We start from the raw sequence: 21,434 nt of genomic DNA on the forward strand, positions 1-21,434 counted from the left end.
CACTGTGTTAGAGTCTGGAGAGATTGGCAGGAGCACACCCAGGGCCGAGGGATGCCACTTGACCAAAGCACATGGTGTGCTAACATTGCAGAATCAACTGCCGTGATTTTGAGAGCTCATGGGGAAGTGTGCTGGGGAGAGTCACCACTGTGGGTACGAGGAATACAGAAAACCCTAAGAATCCTCAACATGTCTGTTGTCATTTCTCAGATCTCCTTGGCAAGTCCTTATTCTTTCTGTGCCTAAAATCCTGTTGGCAAAATGCTAGAGTATGTTTTACCTGTGTATCTCAGGGTAGAAAGAACAAATGCTGGGAAAGAGGGAAGGAAATGAACATTCCTTGTGCTTATATGCATTTTCTCTTTTAATCCTGTGTGATAGTGTTTGTTTATACCACATTGCAGATAATAAAGTAAAGCTCTGAGAGGTCAGGTAACTTACAGAAGGCCAAACAGCAGCAAAGTGGAAGCTGGAATGCTGGTCCAAGTGTTGGGATTAATATATACTAAGCTTTTCTCTCCCATTCACTCTCCAATACTGATATCTAAAGTAGAGGTCTGTCTATATTGAAAATCACCTTAGCTTGCTCTTTTCTGCAAGCCATAACTCAGTGAATTACATTGAATTGATTTTAGGCTAATGGTTTAATGAGTTTGAAATGTATGATATTGTCTTCTATTTTGATTTTTGTTTTTAAAAGCCTCCAAGGCTTATTGCAAAGTTTTGACATTTCTCTAATGCCAACACGGCAGACAGAAAAAGAACATAGTTTCATCTATGCATGTGAGTGACGTTATAAAACACTCAATTCACATCTCTATACACATATGTAAGGCATCGTGCTCGGCCTTCCCCTCTCCTCACTCCTTCTCCAAAAAAAAAAAAAAGAGAGAGAGAGAGAAATAGTGGAAATTAATATTACATTAGAATACATGGTGGTTTCTTTTTATTTTTGTGGAATATGTAAAACATGTAGAACCTGAAATAGAATTTACTGTTGACAGATAAATGCACAGATCAGCCTTTAAATAATAGATGTTTTAATCTGTACTAGAGGTTTGGTTGGAGTTTTGCCATATTGTTTAAATTAGCCCCACAGTTTAGAGGGGGCTTTTGTAGGAAGCCATTATAATTTTCATCCTTTAGAAACTGCTATTTTCATGTGCTGAAGTTAAGTGTCTCAAGGGATAGTAGAATATCACTAAAACATTTCCTGAGCTTGCTTGGGCCGTACATTGGTATGCCCAAATCTGCTCTTCGAAGAACAGAGCTTTTGTTTTGTTTTGGGGGGAAATGATCTTGCTCCCAAATGCAATTTTTTTTTAATGGAGATTTAAAAAAATGTATTCAGAATACATCGTTCAAGTAATTTATTCAGTAAAGATGTTTCATATCAGATCACGGGGATTTTATTATTTTTATTTGCCTTTTAATACCTATGTAATACAGCAACAAATTCAAAATATTTGGTTAACCCAAGGTTTTCTGAAAAATTATGAAATAAAACTTAATAGCCATTTTGAGATAGAGAAATAAAAATACTTTAACTACACTTGTTTTTATTAGAAATTCAGAGCCTTCTAAGTTATTTTTATAAAATTAAAATTCACATATAATATTCTTTACAGTTTTCCACCAGTGATATCTATCAAGCAATAAAAAGCAGTCATAAACAGGGCACCTTACTGGATATTAATGTAACTTGACAGACATTTATTTTATGTTCCTAGCTTCGGCAGCTGGGTGAATGAGTTTTCTGTTAGTTAAGGGAAGGAACAGAGTGTGTGAGAAAATAGCCAGCTGTTTGGGTCTTGCTAATTTAGTAGTTTTTGTAATCAAACAAACTAGTAATCATAGAGACACTGGCAAATAGCCCTAGGGAGGTTTAGCATGATGTGGTGTTCAGACCTCAATATGTTTGGGTAACATTTTGAAATCATTATAATTTCACTATGATATAATAAAGAATGCTTGATTACATTAATTATATAGCATGTCATATACACTGATTACTTTGTGATTTTGTGAAATATCATTGTAATTATTACACAACAGAAATATCATTGTAACTTTTAACTGAATTATGCCACCAATTGCAGCAATTGGATGACATATGACATGGCTATTTTCTCTACTATGTTTCTAAGTGGTGGCCATGTCTGTGATTGTGGCCCTGTGATTACACTAGATGTACCTTGTGGTGACCTTTCAATCATTTTAGGGACCTACCCTGGCCATTGGCAGAGGCAAGTTTATTCGGTATCTCTTAGGTCCTGTGGGCTTAGGCAAAAAGCCTGTGTTCCAGGGTCAGAGACATTCTCTGAATTTGCTGCTTTACTGGTACAGTCATTAGCTCTATGCTTTTTTCTTCTTTTTTTTTTTTTTGGTCCCATTTCTGGGCTTTACCTGCTAAGAACTATGGCATCTGCCTGAGTCTTTCTGTTTTAAAGACCTTCAGTACTTGAATATATGTCAGATCCTTAAAAATATCTGTTCTGGTTCCATTCCTTTCAGACACTCTTCTTCATTCAGTTTTGATTGGCTCTTCCAAACAGTTCCTCCTATCATTCATGAAACACACACACACACACACACACACACACACACACACACACACACACACTAAATAGTCTCCTGATCAAAACAAAAACAACAAGAACAAAAACTTGCTGTTCCAACCTACCAGCTCCTTCAAACTGCTACTTTAATATGCATTCCTTCATTGTCAAATTTATTGAAAGCACATTTTAAACCAACTCGAAATTTCCACTTCCTAATCACCCCTTCCTGTATTCTTTGTAATAAAGCTACTCTTCTCCAGTGGTCGCCAACAACATGCTTGTTGCCAAAGCAAACAGTGATTTGGTCAGTTTCATTCTCCTTCCCTTTTTTGTAGACTGTGATGCTACTGACTCTTTCCAGAACACTGTCTTTATGCTTGATTTTCATACCATTGTTTTATCCTGCCTTGTGGAAGGAGCTTTGTGATCAGATAAATTTGGTGGGAATCTCAAACTCTCGGTGTGATCCTTATTGTCTGCAAATGGGCATCTTTTTTAATTGCTAGTCCTCTAGATCAGGAGGCACAGAAGGAAGAGTGGAGAGGAAGTGCTGTTTGATGTTTGATGACCTGATGAAGGCCTAGAGCAGTGCTTTTCAATGGGGCCTCATCAGCCATTGGGGTGGGACAGTTCTTCCTTGTGAGGGACTCTCCCAAGCAGTGTAGGATGTTTGGCATTCCTGACCTCCAGGCACCAATGCTGGTTGTACCCCCCCAGTGTGCCAATCAAAAAATACTCCACACATTGCCAAATGTCCTCTGCAGAGGTGACACTCTGCTGGGTGAGGGGAAGTGGGAGGTTATGGTCAACTTTTTCCTCTGAGAGTCCTTAGCATCCCATATAAACTCTTCCTCACTTCTTTTGAGAAGCTAATGTGGTATGTAAGGTCCAGCATCATTTATTTCTGTTACCCCTGCCATAAAATGTACACCTCCCATATTATCCTATTCATACTCTATCCAAAAAAATTTTTTTTTAGTTCCAAGTCTCTGTTGATATGGAAATGTTGTGCTTGAGAAGCTCCTGCTCATATTTTGGATTTCACTTAGACTTAAACTCCTTGACCCCCAGATATAGGAGCTGCTCCTGTCAGCTCCCTTACCACCTGCGAGCATTTATCATATTGGAATCCACAATCCATTTTCATATCTGTCTCTCAGTATGCTGAAGGACAGAGACTCCATTTGTTCATGCCTATTATAGTGTCTGGTGCATAGTAGGTCCTCAATAAATATTTGCTGTTAATGTGAATAAAACAAAAAGGAAGGAAAATATGATAAGAATCAGAAAAATGATTAGGTAGAAAGGAAGTGGAAAGAGCTTATCTTAACTGGCCACAGGTATTGGGGTGATGTGGGTTATGTTAAGTTGAAGTGTGGAGGGAAATTTCCCTGCTCTGTTACCTGGACAGAGCCAACAAGGAATAAATGGGTGATGAAGGAGCACATGGTCCCATATGAGCTTAGAAAGACAGTCTTGTAGTACATTTAACTTTTTAAAAAAAAATTAATTTATTTATTTGAAAGAGTGAGAGTGAGCACGAGGGAGGGAGGGGCAGAAGGAGAGGGAGGGGCAGACTCCCCGCTGAGCAGGGAGCCCAGTGCAGGCTTCTATCCCAGGACCCCAGGATCACAACCTGAGCCAAAGGCAGACCCTTAACTGACTGAGCCAGGTGCCCCTAAACTTAACTTTTTATGCGAGTAATTTTCAAAAAACCCCAGAGCAAGACTGAAGAAAAGAAATGTAAAGTTGAAATCAGAAATATGGGGAAATTGTGATTCTTCAGAAAGATTTCCAAAGATTAGGATTGGGCAAGAAGGGAGAGTTAAGGTTTCTCTTAACAAAAGTAAGAAAAAAAAAAAAAAAAAGCAATGAGCTGTACGTCTTTAATGCAGAGATTTAGATGGATTTTGAGAATTTCATTTTTCATAGTCTCTGAACCCCTTACCTTTATCATATCTTTATATTTTAAAAATAAATCCTTATTTTAAAAATTTAGCTTTTCTAGTTGCCAGATTACATTCTCAAAATTCTATTCCATTTTCTCTTATGAGCATGTCTTCAGTTCTCTAACCATTTACTTTTTGTAGCTATCACTAGTTGGCACAGCTGGTTTGTGTAGAAGCCTTTTTTCCCCTTAGCCCATAGATAGATATTAAGTGCTATTCAGTGCACACAGGCACATATGCTGGTATTTCTCTGGTCTTATCTTAACTTTATTGATGCCATGTAAGATTTTATGTGGCTCAAGAGACAGGATACCAGTTTGCTTTCCTCGTAGTATTCTAATTTTGTCAGTACAAACTTTGTTTTGTAGGTAATAAACCAACTCATTGTCCAAGGGTCTTTGTATTTTTCTTATTCTGTAGTCAGGAAAGCTAGAAAAGAGACCTTTGCCTTAGGACATTACAGTTAACTGTTCTTATACCTCTTGTTTGGAAATAAAAATTTAGTGAATGCCTAAAACCAGATGAATTCCTATTTTTTTCTGAATACTTTTTTTTGCCGATTTTATTCAGTAATTCATGAACCATTAACTGCCAGAGTATATTTATGCCTTTGTATAAGAAGAAAAAATTGGAGTACTCAGGACTAAATTATTCATGATTGGTTCATATATTCAGATTGAATGGTGTAATTTTTAACACATCATAAATGTGCAGAACAGTCCTAAATTCTCAAGCAAACCCATGTAAATCCTGAGCTTGCAATAGGTGATTTGCTGTCCTTTGCTCTGGGATATGCTACTCAGGGACAGGCCAAGATGAGATAGATGGATTGACTGAATAAACATTTATAAAATGTATTGTATAAAAAGGAATGTATGTTCCAGGCAATGAAGTGTAAAGATGAATAAATAGACATGAAAATATGTTAGTAATAACAATTCAAAACACATGCAGTAGAAATGTAGAGGTCATTTTATTTTATATATTTTTTAATTTTTTTTAAAGCTTTTATTTATTTGACAGAGAGAGAGAGATAGTGAGAGAGGGAACACAAGCAAGGGGAGTGGGAGAGCAGGGAGCCCTATGCGGGGCCCAATCCCAGGACCCTGGGATCATGACCTGAGCCAAAGGCAGACGCTTAACGACTGAGCCACCCAGGCACCCCTAGAGGTCATTTTAGAAGGACAACTCTGAAGATAGTGGTAGCATTTGTTGGCTCTCTTGGTAAGGGGCCATCACCATGCTAATAAGAGCAATTATTTGTGCTTGCATGGACCACGTAGTCTAAATCATTGAGAATTACTTAAACTAACATTTTAAATGCTGATTGATGTCAAAAGAAGACTGATACCAAATATTGAAACTAATAATTTTTTAAAGAGGGGAAAAGGAAACATTTTAAAAAATCATCCAGATTTTAGAGCGGCATTTTTCAAATATGTGCCTCCATGAAGATTCTGGTATATTCCAACAGGGGGTTAAGGGTTGCATTCCCTTTTCCTCCCATCAGTTGAGAATCACTGCTTGTAATGTGAGATATTACTAATTGTCATATTACTAATTGACATGTCTTGTGCAGATGGACCTAAACAATGGTTCAGAACTGGTAAGTTAAGTTTTGAGAACGATCAGAAGGTTGAGCCATAGGCCCATGTGTTTCAAATGCTAATAATTTTGGACTCCAATAGCATTAATTTACCACTGCCAGTGTTGTTTCTTGATTTCTGTAAAACTTCCTGATAAAATTCAGCAGTTCTGGGAAATGTTGTTATTTGCCTCAATTATCCCATGTTTTGTTTTTATTTGATATGTTCTATTGCCATTTTTGTCCCCCACCTCCCAAAAGGAGAAAACTTTTTCAAACACTTGTTGAAAATAGCATGGCACTCAAACAAGTCTGTAATGCAGCCACCTTCCCAGGCCCAAATGATGTATTTAGCCATGTCTTATTGGATGTATGTGGGACATTGATTTAAAAAAAGTGTTATAACGTTGCCAAAATATGACTTTTGTAAAGAAAATGAAAGCAATACCACTATATTTAGAATTCTTAGATTAAAACCTTAGTAGGAATTCTTAGATTAGAACCTTAACTTTTGGAATATTTGTATCAGTCTGACATTGTTTCCATTTCCCATTAAAGTCCACTCTGTATTTCTGGGAGCAGCTAGAAGTCTTGACTTTCTGTTGAAGGAACAATGTGTATATATGCTGCATTGGAAAGAGGTAAGCATACCTTAATGAGCATACTCCACATTGGACTTGATACAAAACATCCCACAACTGAGTGTCAAATAAATAGGCTTTGGAAGGTAGGAGTAGTCATAGTTGAGATTGTGAAGTTTCTTTCCCATAGTAATTGGCCACTATCTGACAGAAGCTCTAGAGCCTTTGACTTATAACTTTCTGTTGCCAACCCAAATATTTCAGTTTCCTCGGTGTCCAAGAAATATACATTTTTATCATGTTACTTCATATAATCATGGAATCCTAAAAAAATAGTCATTTCAGAATCTTTTCTCAAAAGAAAACTTTTTTTTCCCCGCAAGGAGCTGCATGTTGAGTTGGTTGTATTACAAACCATCAATTTCTTACTGTTGAAATGACCTTGTAGTAACATACTAAATTTGGTGCCCTCATGCCAAGGACGCAACTCAAGAAGTCATGAAGAGCATTTGGGTGCCAAATTCTACTTTACAGTTCCTCATAGGAATGTCTTGAGTGCGGGGATGTCTCCTCATTGCCTAAAGTTCTCAGAAAAAGATGTGATCTCTGTTTATATTGATAGGTCATAAAAAGGAGCATGTCCACCATATGAAACATAAGCATTTTCTCACCTCTGCAATCCTAGAGAAAGAACTAAGAACTACTTAAGATAAAGAACTACTTAAAGAACCAAGATTTTGGGATTTCCCTTTTAAATTGCAACATTGATTTCTTCCTCTTACAGGTTTTAAAAACTACATTAAGTAGCTTCAGTGAAGGTCAAGGACTGTGTCTGTCTTGTTCCCTACTGTATTCCAACGTCTAACATATAATAAGTATTCATTAAATATTTGGTGATTGACTAAATGAATAATAATGAATGATGTTAGTGGTGCCTGCCATAGTTATGTCACCTTATTTTTAACTACATGTTGTAAATCATCCAGTCATCTGTTTAGTCTTTAACAGTTCCAAGCTTTGATTTCCTCCTCTGTAAGTATGACTAATTATATTATATTATATTATATTATATTATATTATATTATATATGTTGTTTTGAAGATTAGTGATAAGTACCTATTACGTAGTATATACTTAAATGGTAGGAAATCTTATGAATAATTATAAATGGAACAATTACAATTTTAGTTACTTCATGTTTGTATTGTTTTACAAATGAATTAGATCTTTCATTATTTATTTATTTTTAAATATTTTATTTATTTGTTTGACAGAGAGATAGAGAGCACAAGCAGGGGGAATGGCAGGCAGAGGGAGAGGCTGAGCAAGGAGCCCGATGTGGGGCTCAATTCCAGGATCCTAGGATAATGTCCTGAGCTGAAGGCAGGCATTTAACTGACTGAGCCACCCAGGCGCCCCAAATTAGATCTTTTAGTAAAATTTTCTATGTGTCAAAGTATTTGAATTAACCATATCCAATTTGTGAAATGTTTTACTATTTACAAATGGTTTATGTTAAAGAGAAAGTGTCTACTACTGAAAATATGTTAGGCCATGAATGAGACATGAATATTTGAAAACATCTATTTTATTTTTGTGGAAAACACAGCTTTTAAAAAAATATAGATTCATATGGCTGTGGAAAATAAACTACATTGCACAAAGCAAAAAATGAGCTGCTTTGGGAACATTTAAGAATAAAAGAACTACATCAAAACAAAAAGGCACAGAAGCATAACATCTGTTACAATACTTGGTACACAGGAGACAATATTTGTTTCAGTTGAATTGAGTAGAACGACTCCTTACTGAATGAAAATCATGTACTGCTACTATGAAAGACTTGCCTGGTTAGAGTTTGGTCACTAATTCAGAATGATTCGTGTTAGTGATGAGTGCCGAAACAGAAAAAGTCAATTGGCTAAGATATTATCACTTGCGTGCTAAGGAAAAAAAAAGTTCTAGAAAAATAACAGCCAAACGACTGGATACATTATTCTTCCATTTCTTAGTTGAATTTTCCAACAACTGCAGGTTGTTCTGATGGTTCAATGCTCTGAGTTTCTAGTTTGGTCATTTACTCTTTTATTCAACAAATATTGCTTCCATAATGTGCTAGGCACTCACTTGGCATGGGATGGTTGAAAAGCAAAAACGGATGCAGTCCCTTCCCCCTTTGGCTAACAGTCTTGTGGAATGACTGATATTGATTAAATAGTCAAATTAAACAGTTGAAAATGTAAAATGCAACTTAGAGTATGATGTAGTTGAGGGATTCAGGCAAGACTTTCCCAAGGTAGTGAAGACAGAATTAAATGCCAAGGAGGAATAGGACTTCACCTGGGAAGAGGGTAGAGGAAAAAACCCTTTAGAGTAAGAACACAAATGCAAGGTCCTGTGGAATAAAGGTGTGTAAGAGAAACTGAAAGGTATGGAGATAATAAGGGATTGCTGGAGAAGGTAGAAGCCAGCCATGCAGGGGAGGGGGGGAGGCATTGTATGTAGTCTGTGTTTAAGAGCTTCATCTTTACCCTAAGAACAGTAGGAAATCACTAGAAGGGTTAATTGGTAGATGATGTAATCAGACTTATGTTTCAGAAAAATAGTCTTGGCTCCCTGTGGGAGTGTATTTGAGAGGAGTTCATAGTGGTTGATGGAAGAACTGTGAGTAACTGTTGCCATAGTCTAGGTCCTCTAAGAGATACAAGATGGTAGAGCTAAGGACTAAGATTGTGGTTGATGAGATAGGGAAAAGTGATAAGATTCAAGAGCTGTTTTGTGGGCAAAATGGATAGTGTTTGGTGATGGTTTAGGTGATGGAAGAGTCAGGCTGGAGGGGCTGAAAAATAACCCCTAAGTTTTTGTGTTGTGCAATTGGCTGAATGTAGGTACTTCATAAGAGACAGTGGAAAAGAACCAGATTGGAGGGGAGAGGTAAAATCATAAATTTTTCTTTTATGAAAAGAACATATTGAACTCCATGTAACAGAGAATTTTAGTAAAAGTGTAGACGAGATGTACATTTCTGAGTCACCATTGCATAGGTTTGAACTGAAGTCATTGGCATGGATGAGATCAGCTAGGGAAAGTATAAATAAGGTGGTTTAGAGATGAGCCTTTAGGAATTGCAGAATCTTTACTGGCCAAGTAAGGAAGAATGAACATGCAAAGAGAGACCCAGAATCAGTGATAAAAGAGGAGGGAAAAAACCAGGACAATATTATGTCAAGGTCACCAGGGAGAGAGGGTGCTTCAAGATGGAGTCATGCCAAACACTCTGAGAGATCTTGCAAGATGTAGACTGAGAAGTGCTTATTTGATTGATTGTGATGAAGGTCACTGGTGACTTGACCCAGAGCTGTTTTGGTGAAGTGTTGGAGGAAGAAGCCAGATTTGACTCAAGTTGAGGCTTCAAGCGGAGATGAGGGAATGGTGAGCATAGACAAATATTTTGACAAGTCTGTCTATGGAGGAGAAGAGAAAGATAGGATGGTGGTGGAGGAGAATAAGGGGAAAAGAGTCTTTGTTTAAACTGGAGAATTTGAAAGTTTAAAAGCTAATGGCCACTATAGTTAATAATACTGCATTGCATGTTTGAAAGTTGCTAGGAGAGTAGACCTTACAAGTTCTCATCATGAGAAAAAAAATTCTTTAACTATGTATGGGGATGGATGTTAACTAGACTTATTGTGGTGATCATTTCACGAAATATACAAATATTGAACCACTTTGTTGTACCCCTGAAACTAATATAATACTGTATGTCAATCATACCTCACTTAAAACAAAAACAAAAACAAAAGAGCAAGTAGCAGGAAATAAAAAGGTAATGGGAAGGATAGAGAACTTTTAGATATATATAGTAGAGAGACGGAATAATCCAGAAAATAAGGCTCCTACTACATGTTTGGAATGCAGTCTTTCTCTTTGGTTCCTAGAATCTGATTGCTTATTTGCAGCAACCTTTTGGGAGAGGAATGTGAGAATTCTCTGTGAACTTTTTAGCACCCCAAAGTGACCTTTACACAAAAGCAGTGTCCTTTATATTAAGTGCCTCCACTAAAATTAGCAGAACCAAGCAAATGAGGAGGAAATTATTTTGGGGAGTAAAAATGATAAGAAATAAAAGGAAAGATAAATTCCTATAAACGAATTTTAACTTTCATAAACCCCTTCAAATATGTATGTGTGTGTGTGTGTGTGTGTGTGTGTGTGTGTGTGTATAGATACATACATACATTTTTATAACTATATAGGAATTTCATTATAAACACTCACTATTGTAACTTAAGTCTATAGAAGCAAAGTTGAATATTTACCTGTGGAATTGAGGCAACATCTGGTCATTTAAGTGAAAGATCCATTATTTTTTTTCAATAGCAATTTTTTTTTCCAGTCAGATTTACCTTCCAAAAGAATCTGTGGTAGAAAAAAGAAAAGGAGTTGAAAAGCAAATTTCTGACAGCACATGTCCTCACAGCATTTAACGAATAAGGTAGAGAGGTGTACAGTGTAGGGAAAATAGTCGCAGTGTTGTATTACGCTGTTGTATGGCAACACGTGGTAGCTACACTTGTGGTGAACATGGCAAAACATACAGAGATGTCGAATCACTGTGTTCACACCTAAAACTCATGTAATATTGTGTGTCAACTACACTCAAAAATATTTAAAAAATAAAATGAATGAGTAAAAAGAATGAGACAGAGAAAGGATGAGGCAGAAAAGGTACTTTTGAATAGCCAATACCTACCTACTTAGAAAGAGGGAAGTAGAATTAAGTAGAATTCCAGTTGTTTTTAAATTTTCTTATACTACAGATACTGCTTTTTATGTCCATTTTTTTCATTTATGTTGTAAGCTTCTTACCCTTTCCTATAATGCCCACTAGTTGTGAAAACTTAGGTAAATCTACCCTTCAGTTTTGTCATCTATTAAACAAAGGAATTGGAAGAGATGACACCCAAGTTTCCTTCTGATCCAAGGTTCCGGGATTCAGCAAACTTTAGTCATTGCTTCTTGGCTATCACTTAATTATTGTCCTCAGAATGAGTCTTCTTGGATCCTTAAGTTATCTGGCAACAAAAGTAAATATTTTGTCTTTATTTCTGAAATCTCTCTCTTAGAGCCCCAGATGTATGAATTGATACAGAGAAGAGAGTAATTTTTACTTATCTCTTCCCACACCTCCTAAATCAGCTGGGTCAAAATGAATTTGCAAGTCAATGTACTTTTTTTTTTTTTTTTGAGGGACAGAGAGAGAGAGAACGAGAGCGCATGTGCCCATGCTTCTGACAGTGCAGGGTGGGGTGAGGCAGAGGGAGAGGGAGAGAGAGAGAGAATCTCAAGTAGGCTCCATGCCCAGCTCCTGAGGCGGGGCTTGATCTCACGACCCGGATAACATGACCTGAGCCAAAATCAAGAGTCAGCCACTTAACCGACTGAGCCACCAAGGTGCCTCTAGTCAGTGTATTTTTTATGTTCATTTGAAAACTAAATTGCTAAAGAATGCACATATCATATACTCTATGCTTTCAAAATCAATTTTTAGTAATCAGAGTATGATATTATGTTTTAGGTGGTAATTCCAAAAGTAAGACTAATTATTAGTTATTGAATATCAGAAAAATAGCACTAACACATCCTTATTTGGTATAATGTCTACTTACTGAACCATTGACATCTTTGTGCATTATAACTGCACTCACCACAATTCTGATGTTTATTGAGTTGTCCAGTTTGTTTGTTTGACAGTCTGCTGGAATAGTTATTACCTAAATCAAATGTCTAGATCTTTTTCTTCTAAATATCATGAGAAGGCTTCACCGACTAAAGACAAAAAAAGGCTGATTGACATAAAAGTCATGGTACATCTTCACCTCCTACAAGATTTCAGGAGTGGCCATGGAACCCCACAACCCAAGGTCCTTATGAAATTTTGTTATACTTGTAGATGTTTAAAAACACTTTTATGACTTTCAACTCAAAGCTTTCATGTGCTTGAAAATGGGTTATTTTAGCATCAAACAGACCTCCTACTCTCACTTTCACCCATTACCTCATTATTCATCTGTTAGTCTCACCTTTTGGACGTTTCTTAAATGTGTCCTAACTTTGACCTGATTCTGGGGAGATTCTTATTTATGTCTTAATTGTTTCCTGTCCTGTCTACAGCAGTTCCTCTTGTTATAATCTTCCTAAGTCTTTGCTCTCTAAACTTCAGAGGGGTCTTAAGAGTGTTATGGTGAGTGTACAGATTCCTGCTCTTGGAAAGAATGTGCATCATATTGAAGTAATGCCTATTGACCTAGTGGTTTTTTTTTTTAAGTATACTTTTTCCCTGTTGACTTGTTATGATCGATTAGAAACCCATGAGCCTAGCGTTTGGAAAGAATAGTACATCTGACAGATTTAACTGGAAACTGTATCCTGAATCAATTAGATTTTCAGTGAGGAAAAATTTTTATGGTGGCAGATTTTCCTCAAGTTTATGGTAGACTTTTATTTGAGTTTCACTTACCTAGCTTTAGATTGAGGTGTGAGAAAAGTATGTGAAATGTAATCATATTTCTCTTATTCTAAAAATACTAAAATGCTTTTCATAGTTATGATTAGAGTAGGATTTATAATATTTTGTATATTTCCAAAATATTTTTTAATTAGTAATCCAACCCCACCCCCAAATATATTTATAAAGTGAACAGCTAACAGTTTTGTACTCCCCATTCCATAGTTATCCAGTGGAGAGGCTCAAGTTCAAATATTTTACCTCTGCATTAGTAAAAATGTCATTGTTACCTAATAACATTTAGGTAGAACTGTCAATTTTTTTGCGTGTGAGTTGAAAGTAACTGATTATCAGATAAAATTTGATTGACACTTCCAAACTTTATGGGAAGTATTGTTGACTTTTTGTCACATCTCATTATTAATAACAAAAAAAGGAACGTGTATTTTATCCTTCAAAAAAATCTTTAGGGAGGGGGGCCTGGGTGGGTCAGTGGGTTAAGCATCTGCCTTCAGCTCACATCATTATCCCGGGGTCCTGGGATGGAGCCCTGCATAGGGCTCCCTGCTCAGGGGGGAGCCTGCTTCTCCCTCTGCTGCTCCCCCTGCTTGTGCTCTGTCGTTCTCTCTGTCAAATAAATAAATAAAGTCTTAAAAAAAAGTATTTAGGAAACATCTTATTTTTGTGAGAAAAAATATTTTAACCATTTGGTCTTCTTGTGAATTTATTCTGACAAAACAGGATTTTGCCGTACCGTACATGCTATTTTTCTCTCTCTCTCACTCTGTCTCAATCTCTGTCTCTTTACACATGTCTAACTCTGACCCATGGCTAGAAGTTCAGAAAGTACCTCTGAAGATCGTGTGAGCAGCACAGCATGTCAGGCCTGTGTTCTTCCTGAGATACTCCAGTGTTAGTAGAGCCAAGAGTCGAGCCAGTCCTGGCGCAGGCAAAATAGGTACTTTAACCGTTAGTGTTTAGTGCAACATTCGCGATTGTGGCATGACTCATTTTCTATTAAAAAAATGGGGCTAACAAAAGAGAATCTTGTCATTTTTATTTGTGGGAAAAATATTTCCCCATTGCAGAAGAGTTATTCTAGCTGAAGAAATTAAGAGCTGACTCTGGAGCGAATCCAAGCACAGCAAACTTGACGTCATCATCATCATCATCATGGGTAACTTTTATTGAGACTAATTGAGACTTGTTACATACCAGTCATCACTGTTTTAACTCATTTAAATGCACAATAACTTTACAATGTGGTTCTCTTATTTTGTAGATGAGGGAACTGGCAGTAAGAGGTGAAATGCTTGAACAGGGAGAGAAATGGGATTTGAATGCAGTCTTAACTCTGGAGAGCACATTCTTAACCAGTACACTTTCTGCCTCTGATATCTTGGGAGTGCTTTTCTCAGATTTACGCTGTGTTAAACCTTTAGCGGGTTGAACAAGAGAAGTTTCATTCAGCAGTATTTACCAAATGTCTCTCACATATGTTGTCATTGTTTCTTGCTTCATTTATCTTTTACAAACCATCTTAGAAAGAGCTTTTTATGTTTCAGAGTTTGAAAATTAAATGTAACCCACAATGAAGATTTGTACTGATATAGTATTAGGAATACATACATAAAATGTCCACTGTGTTCTGGTTATATTTACCTTATTTGATGTGGCTAAATGTAGGCAATATATTGACAGAGTTGAATTAGTCTTGTTAGGAGAGACTTCTCATTCTTATTTTCTGTCTTTCGATTTTTTTCTTAACGTGTCATCAGTGAAACAGTCGGGTTTTTTCCTCACTGATTGAAAATACTTAAAATTATGCATTGGATTACAATAGTAATTTGTGAAAGGATGCATGTTTAAGGTTTGTGCTGATTGGATGTTGAAGATTGTAATATAAATAAGATCAGTTTTCTGTTAGAAGAAAGTCGTTGTCCAGTCTACTTCAGAACATTCAAAAACCTTGAATACCGTGAAAATTTTTAACGCTTCAGTGTGATTGTTTCCTGTTGGAGATTACATAGTCCTTGCAAAATAGTTACATTTTGATACCAAAGAGTTAATATTCAGACTTTTTCATCCTGCCACTCTTCTACCCAATAGTTCCATGTAATATTTTGGCTCCATTTAGCTGTTATACATTCATACAGTTCACAAATAAGAAAATAGATTACTTCTTGGAACATGAAGAATAAATCTAATTGAGGAAAGTGAACTAGCACATTCATACATGTACTCACATGTACCCACGCAAAACACATTCATACAGATGCACACATGCTCACGTACACTTACACAAATTCACACAAGTGCTCATACACACACTAACCTACAAATACATATATGTGTGCACACACTTTATGTTTACACACATGCTCATACACGTACATACACAGTAAAAAACAAATATACATGCGAGCACATGGATACATAAACACATGTGCACACATGCTTATACACCCATATATTTGAAAGTAAGACTAGTTTGGGCCAAAAGGCTATTCTTGGGTGACTTTGTTTTGGTGTTAGGATATTCAAAATCTCCTTTAAATAAGCCTTCCAATGTTATTTATAATTTGTGAGAATGAACCTTGCATTCCTGTCTTAAGATCACTTTTTTTTCATGTTTATGAGCTTTATATCTTTACATTAGGTCCTTTCTGCAAAAATTCTTTTATGACAAGAGGATTTTTTTTCCCCCTTGCAGTCTGAAAGATAAGAGATAACAAATTAAGTGTATAACTTCACTAGTTTCCTAAAAAGTAAATATCTTGGAAACATTATTATGTTCAGAAAAACAAGTGGCAAATTTTCTTCTTTAAAAACTTTTAAGGCATGGAACTTTCTGATCCAATTTTTGGATGTTGAGAGACAGTTCTGGTTTGTATTGAAATTTCCAAATAATTATAAAAATAATTGAAAAATCACTTAAAACCCAACAATTTATTTCTGTTTTTGTTATTTGTGTTATGGAAACTTATCAAATTTTTGAATTAGTTGTGGTGCTTCCTACAAAATTATTTTTGGGGGGAATAAAGCTACAGCTGTTCAATCTCTGTGACTTGATAAACGATGTGAAATGAGGGAATCCGTCAACATTTGACTTTCTCTTCAGGCATCTGAATGACATGAGAGTTTACTGTTACATTTTTCTTGGCGGATCAATATTTCTTTCTTTGACTCTTAAAGATGTGATGGCATCCAACATGGATCTTTGGGCAACTCTTACAAGAGTCAAAAGTATTCAGAAGGGAAATAGCAATAGGCAGTACGTAATGGCTTAGCTCTTTGGAATGGATAGTTATTAATTTATCCCAGACACTTGTTCAAGGTTACTTTACCCACCCTCCTTTTCTGTGATTCAGAGCCAGAGGATTCGAATGGGTAATTACCTTTTGTCAAATTATATTTGACTTACCTTATGATACCACTTGGTATAGAATTTTTCTCCCAAAGGACATATAAGCACTTTATTAACATCTCTTTCATTCCTAACATATGTCTAAGAATAAGATAGAGGCCAAGTATTTTCCTTCACCATAGTAAAAACCCCATTTTACAGACAGGGTTGGAGACTAAGGACATTTTCTGGGAAACAGATTTTGGCAGTTTTCCCCAAGAATTTTAATTTTGAAATAGTCTCTTTTATTAAGCTTTGTTAGTAAGAATCTTTAAGATACTCATGATTAATAAAATGTGTTCTCTTTCTTCTCTACTCCATTAACAATTATATATGTGTGTATGTATAATTATATACATACGTATATACATTAATAAAATGTGTTCTCTTTCTTCTCTACTCCATTAACAATTATATATGTGTGTATGTATAATTATATACATACGTATATACATACGTATATACATACACACACGGGATTATGTATATCACTGGAAATTCATAGACATTATATATATGTATATGTCATAGTTTCAGGCATTCCTGAAATGTGTAGTATGCATTTTGTATTCAGTTGGGTGAAGATAGGAAGATAATATTGCTAAAAAGGTGATTCTTAGCCTTGCACAGTTAGCATTTCTGGAAATAACATTAAGTAGGATCTTAACATACTTTCTGATATATGGATGTTGGGATTAGCCAGTGTTTAGATCTTGTCTACACTTACAAGATTTAGTAAATTACTTTCAGTCACTACTCACTACTCTGAAAGGTTTAAGATACTTTCTGAAGCACTTCAAACTCCTCCTGCTACCCACTAGAAACTTCAAAATATTTGTTGAGGAATTTAGGTCATCCTTATAGTATTCTTTTTCTGTTCTGTGTCAATTTTTATTCTGTAATCTGGAATTCATTTGGCTTTACTTATTGTAAATCTTATCTAGTGAGGAGATTAAAGGTGAGGAAATGAACTCTTGAAAAGGTAAGCTCATCGGCTCGCCAACGCCAGCGCCGCCTCTAGCTCGCCGAGCTCCAGCCCAAGGAGAAGGCGGGTAAGTAAGGGAGTTTCTGTACCATGGCTCGTACAAAGCAGACTGCCCGCAAATCGACCGGTGGTAAAGCACCGAGGAAGCAACTGGCTACAAAAGCCGCTCGCAAGAGTGCGCCCTCTACTGGAGGGGTGAAGAAACCTCATCGTTACAGGCCTGGTACTGTGGCACTCCGTGAAATTAGACGTTATCAGAAGTCCACCAAACATCTGATCCGCAAACTTCCTTTCCAGCGTCTGGTGCGAGAAATTGCTCAGGACTTCAAGACAGATCTGCGCTTCCAGAGCGCGGCTATTGGTGCTTTGCAGGAGGCAAGCGAGGCCTATTTGGTGGGCCTCTTTGAAGACACCAACCTGTGTGCTATCCATGCCAAACGTGTCACAATTATGCCAAAAGACATCCAGCTAGCGCGCTGCATACGTGGAGAACGTGCTTAAGAATCCACTATGATGGAAAACATTTCATTCTTTAAAAAAAAAAAAATTTCTCTTCCTGTTATTGGTAGTTCTGAACGTTAGATACTTTTTTTCCATGGGGTCAAAAGGTACCTAAGTATATGATTGCAAGGGGAAAAATAGGGGACAGAAATCAGGTATTGGCAGGTTTTCCATTGTCATTTGTGTGTGAATTTTTAATATAAATGCGGGGACGTAAAGCATTAATGCAAGTCAAAATGTTTCAGTGAACACGTTTCAGCAGTTCAACTTTATAACAATTATAAATAAACCTGTTAAATTTTTCTGGACAATGCCAGCATTTGGATTTTTTTAAAACAAATAAATTTCTTATTGATGGCAACTAAATGGTGTTTGTAGCATTTTTATCATACAGTAGATCCATCCATTCGCTGTACTTTCCTGAGTTGTCCTACATGCAAGTACATGTTTTTAATGTTGTCTGTCTTCTGTGCTGTTCCTGTAAGTTTGCTATTAAAATACATTAAACTATAAAAAAAAAAGAAAAGAAAAGGTAAGCTCATCATTGAAGCTCTTTTCAGGGATCATTAATAATTGAAAAATAATCTTTTGACACTTTGGTTGTAGCCCTGAAAACACAAGAGGATTAGACTCATTTGAGTCTTCATCACCCTGTTAAAGGGAATGAGGAGGAAGAGATAGTCTGCAGTTATATTTTCCAACCTGGTCCTCTTTCCTCTGTCAGTGTTTCCATTTAGCATCCATGAACTCTTAGTATGTTGATAGGGTAGCTGTGTTATAATTGAATTTAGAAAGTTGTCCTTATGAATTGAGACAATTCTGCATTCTGCACACAGAGTGTGGGACGAGATAGAAGTGAAACTTATCAAATATCAACAAACATTTTAAGTTTAAAAGGAAAAAAAAATATTTAGCCCAATAAAAAGATTCAGAGATAGCACAGTAAAGACTGAAAGTGAAACTCAAATATAAGAAAACTTGCATCAATGTTTTACTTGTTGAATATTTTTTTCTGGTTTGACAGTGAATATTTAAATATGGGTAGTTCTGTACATTTCATAAACATGGATCCAAACTGCCGTATATAGTAAAATGAAATATTTCATCCCATAATCTATTTATGGGCAACTTTAAATGTGTTCCTAGAGTGACAATTGAATAAATCCCAACTTAGTGTGTTTGTGTGTGTGTGTGTGTGTGTGTGTGTGTGTGTGCGCAAAATGGCAAGACCATGAATTCTTCTCAAGATTATTAAAATGTATAAAGTACATGGAAAATAAGTTAAAAGTTGAACAAAGAAATATTGATCAGAAAATATCAAATATATAAACTCATGAACAGTAAACTAGTAAATTCCAGTTTTCAAAGTTCAGCTGGGTGGTGGTTTAAGAAAAAATATTCAGACATTTCAACATTGTTTGCTTATGGAAAACATTTGCAATTTTGTTAGCAAAGAACAGTGTCAAAAAACTAAACATTTTTCCCTCAACATCTGCATTTGCTTATTAAAAAATACCCCACACCCCCAATCTCTCAAACAAGTTGTTTGTCACGAAATGTTTTTCAAGTGTCATGAAATTCAGTCTCAATTTTTTTGTGAATCTATGAGTTTTAGTCTATTCGTTGATTTCATTTCTACATGTCCTTACATTTAGGACTTAAGATAGGAATAGTTTTTTTAAAGAATTTTGAAAAAAATGCTTTTGGGTTCTCAATCTGAGCAGGGTCTTCTGGAGGGACAGAGTAGATTCTTTTCTTCAGGCTCCTCAAAGAAATATGTGTGTCCTGCCCTCAATGGGTGCTTTTTCTATTAAAATTCATATATCTATTTCAGGCTATGATATATGCCATTCTCCACATATCAGGCTGCTCGAAACAGGGAAATATGATTTGGTAGAAAAGTGTCATGGTCTGTTGGTGTAACCTGTTTTTCCCATGGATCTGGTGTTTGGGAGATCTATGAAGTGAAGTCTGTATACTAGAAAGAAAGGGCAATGTAATCTCTCTCCTGTTCTGAAAAGATAAATGTACATATAAACACATAAGCATAAACCTTCACTGGATTGTTTTAATAAAAAGATTGAATGATAATGCTGAACATACCAAACTAACCTAACTACAAGACCTTCCTTCATGGCATGATTTTTGCATGCCTTCTTGGCATGATTTTTCTTCCTAATACTTGTTAGATGTTTTAAGATTGTCTCAGTTAATGAGATGAACTAATTTCTAGGGCATTTCTGTACAAATTGTGATGTTAGAGAAAACTGGAGACAGATTTAATAATGTTGAAGGTCATTTATTTTCAATTTAAAGCAGACCCTATCAATTAGAGCTAGAGTACTCAGCTTTTAGTAACCCGATCAGCTAATATCTAGGTAGTATATAGTTGTTTCAGATGGTCAACTTCAAAAAATTTACATCTGCTTAGTAATATATTATTATTTTTAGGGCAAGATACAAGTGATGATAATAAAGAAGGAAAGGAATGAGAGATTGGTGAATGAGCTGATTGCTGCTGTGTCCTGTCTAAATTACTTGGCTAATTTCCTCTCAATATATTTCTGCTGAAATATTAATTTTATTATTATATTTGACATGTTTGAAAAACATTCACACACTCAAACCAATGGAAAACACACATAGAAGAGACTGGACCATCTTAAGAGCTAATTGACATGAAAAAATGAATATAATTTTGGCTTAATGGGATTGTTTCTTAAATAAAAGATGTGTTGCCATATGCAGTTCCAAGAAAAATTAAAGTGATTTCTTATTTGAAATGCCTTTTAGCTTTTTCACATTCTCTGCTTATCTATTGGTTATACAACACATAACATTTGAGATCTATGAAGTGAAGTCTGTATTAATGATCTGTTTCCCATTACAGAGCCCACTTTGTGAATTTTTAAAGGTAAATATTTAGGCAGATTTTAGACTTTTCAAACAGTTCATATATTTGTACATAAAGTAAGAATAATTGAATAATTAAAGGAAAGTATTGAAAATGTTTTTGGTGATTTAGTTATCCACTAGCTTTTAATTATCCCAATATTGACACTTGCTTGTAATATATGAATATATATTGAATATATAAATATATCATAGACCCATATACACTTATTCCTTCATTGATATGCATCATGCTCAGTGAGTTGGGAATGAGTGCTAACTCCTTTTTTATGTAATAAAGAAAATATATAGCATAAAATTTCCAAATTTATAATACTGTAGTTTCACAGAGGTAACTATTGTGAGTTTTCTTTACACAGTGTACTTGGGCACACTGTTCACATGATTTCCTCATGAAAGCATTTCCTGATGATTTCCTTACTGCATCTGATTGAAATGATAGTGA

At 35.8% G+C, this 21,434-nt stretch overlaps 2 protein-coding genes across 2 annotated transcripts in view; both read left to right on the forward strand.

The window, feature by feature from the left end:
- Positions 1-21,434, forward strand: part of HMCN1 (hemicentin 1) — a 471,707-nt gene that overhangs the window by 46,675 nt on the left and 403,598 nt on the right. The window lies entirely within an intron of this gene.
- Positions 17,610-18,384, forward strand: LOC113932329 (histone H3.3A-like). The gene has a single exon (XM_027611280.2). It carries the CDS (start codon positions 17,666-17,668, stop codon positions 18,074-18,076), a length of 411 nt encoding a protein of 136 aa, XP_027467081.1. The 5' UTR covers positions 17,610-17,665; the 3' UTR covers positions 18,077-18,384.

The sequence above is a fragment of the Zalophus californianus genome, chromosome 10 (assembly GCF_009762305.2).
Source record: "Zalophus californianus isolate mZalCal1 chromosome 10, mZalCal1.pri.v2, whole genome shotgun sequence".
Taxonomy (NCBI): domain Eukaryota; kingdom Metazoa; phylum Chordata; class Mammalia; order Carnivora; family Otariidae; genus Zalophus; species Zalophus californianus.

Excerpts from the sequence above, each read along its gene's own strand:
- LOC113932329 (XM_027611280.2), top strand. The coding sequence starts at position 17,666 with ATGGCTCGTACAAAGCAGACTGCCCGCAAATCGACCGGTGGTAAAGCA.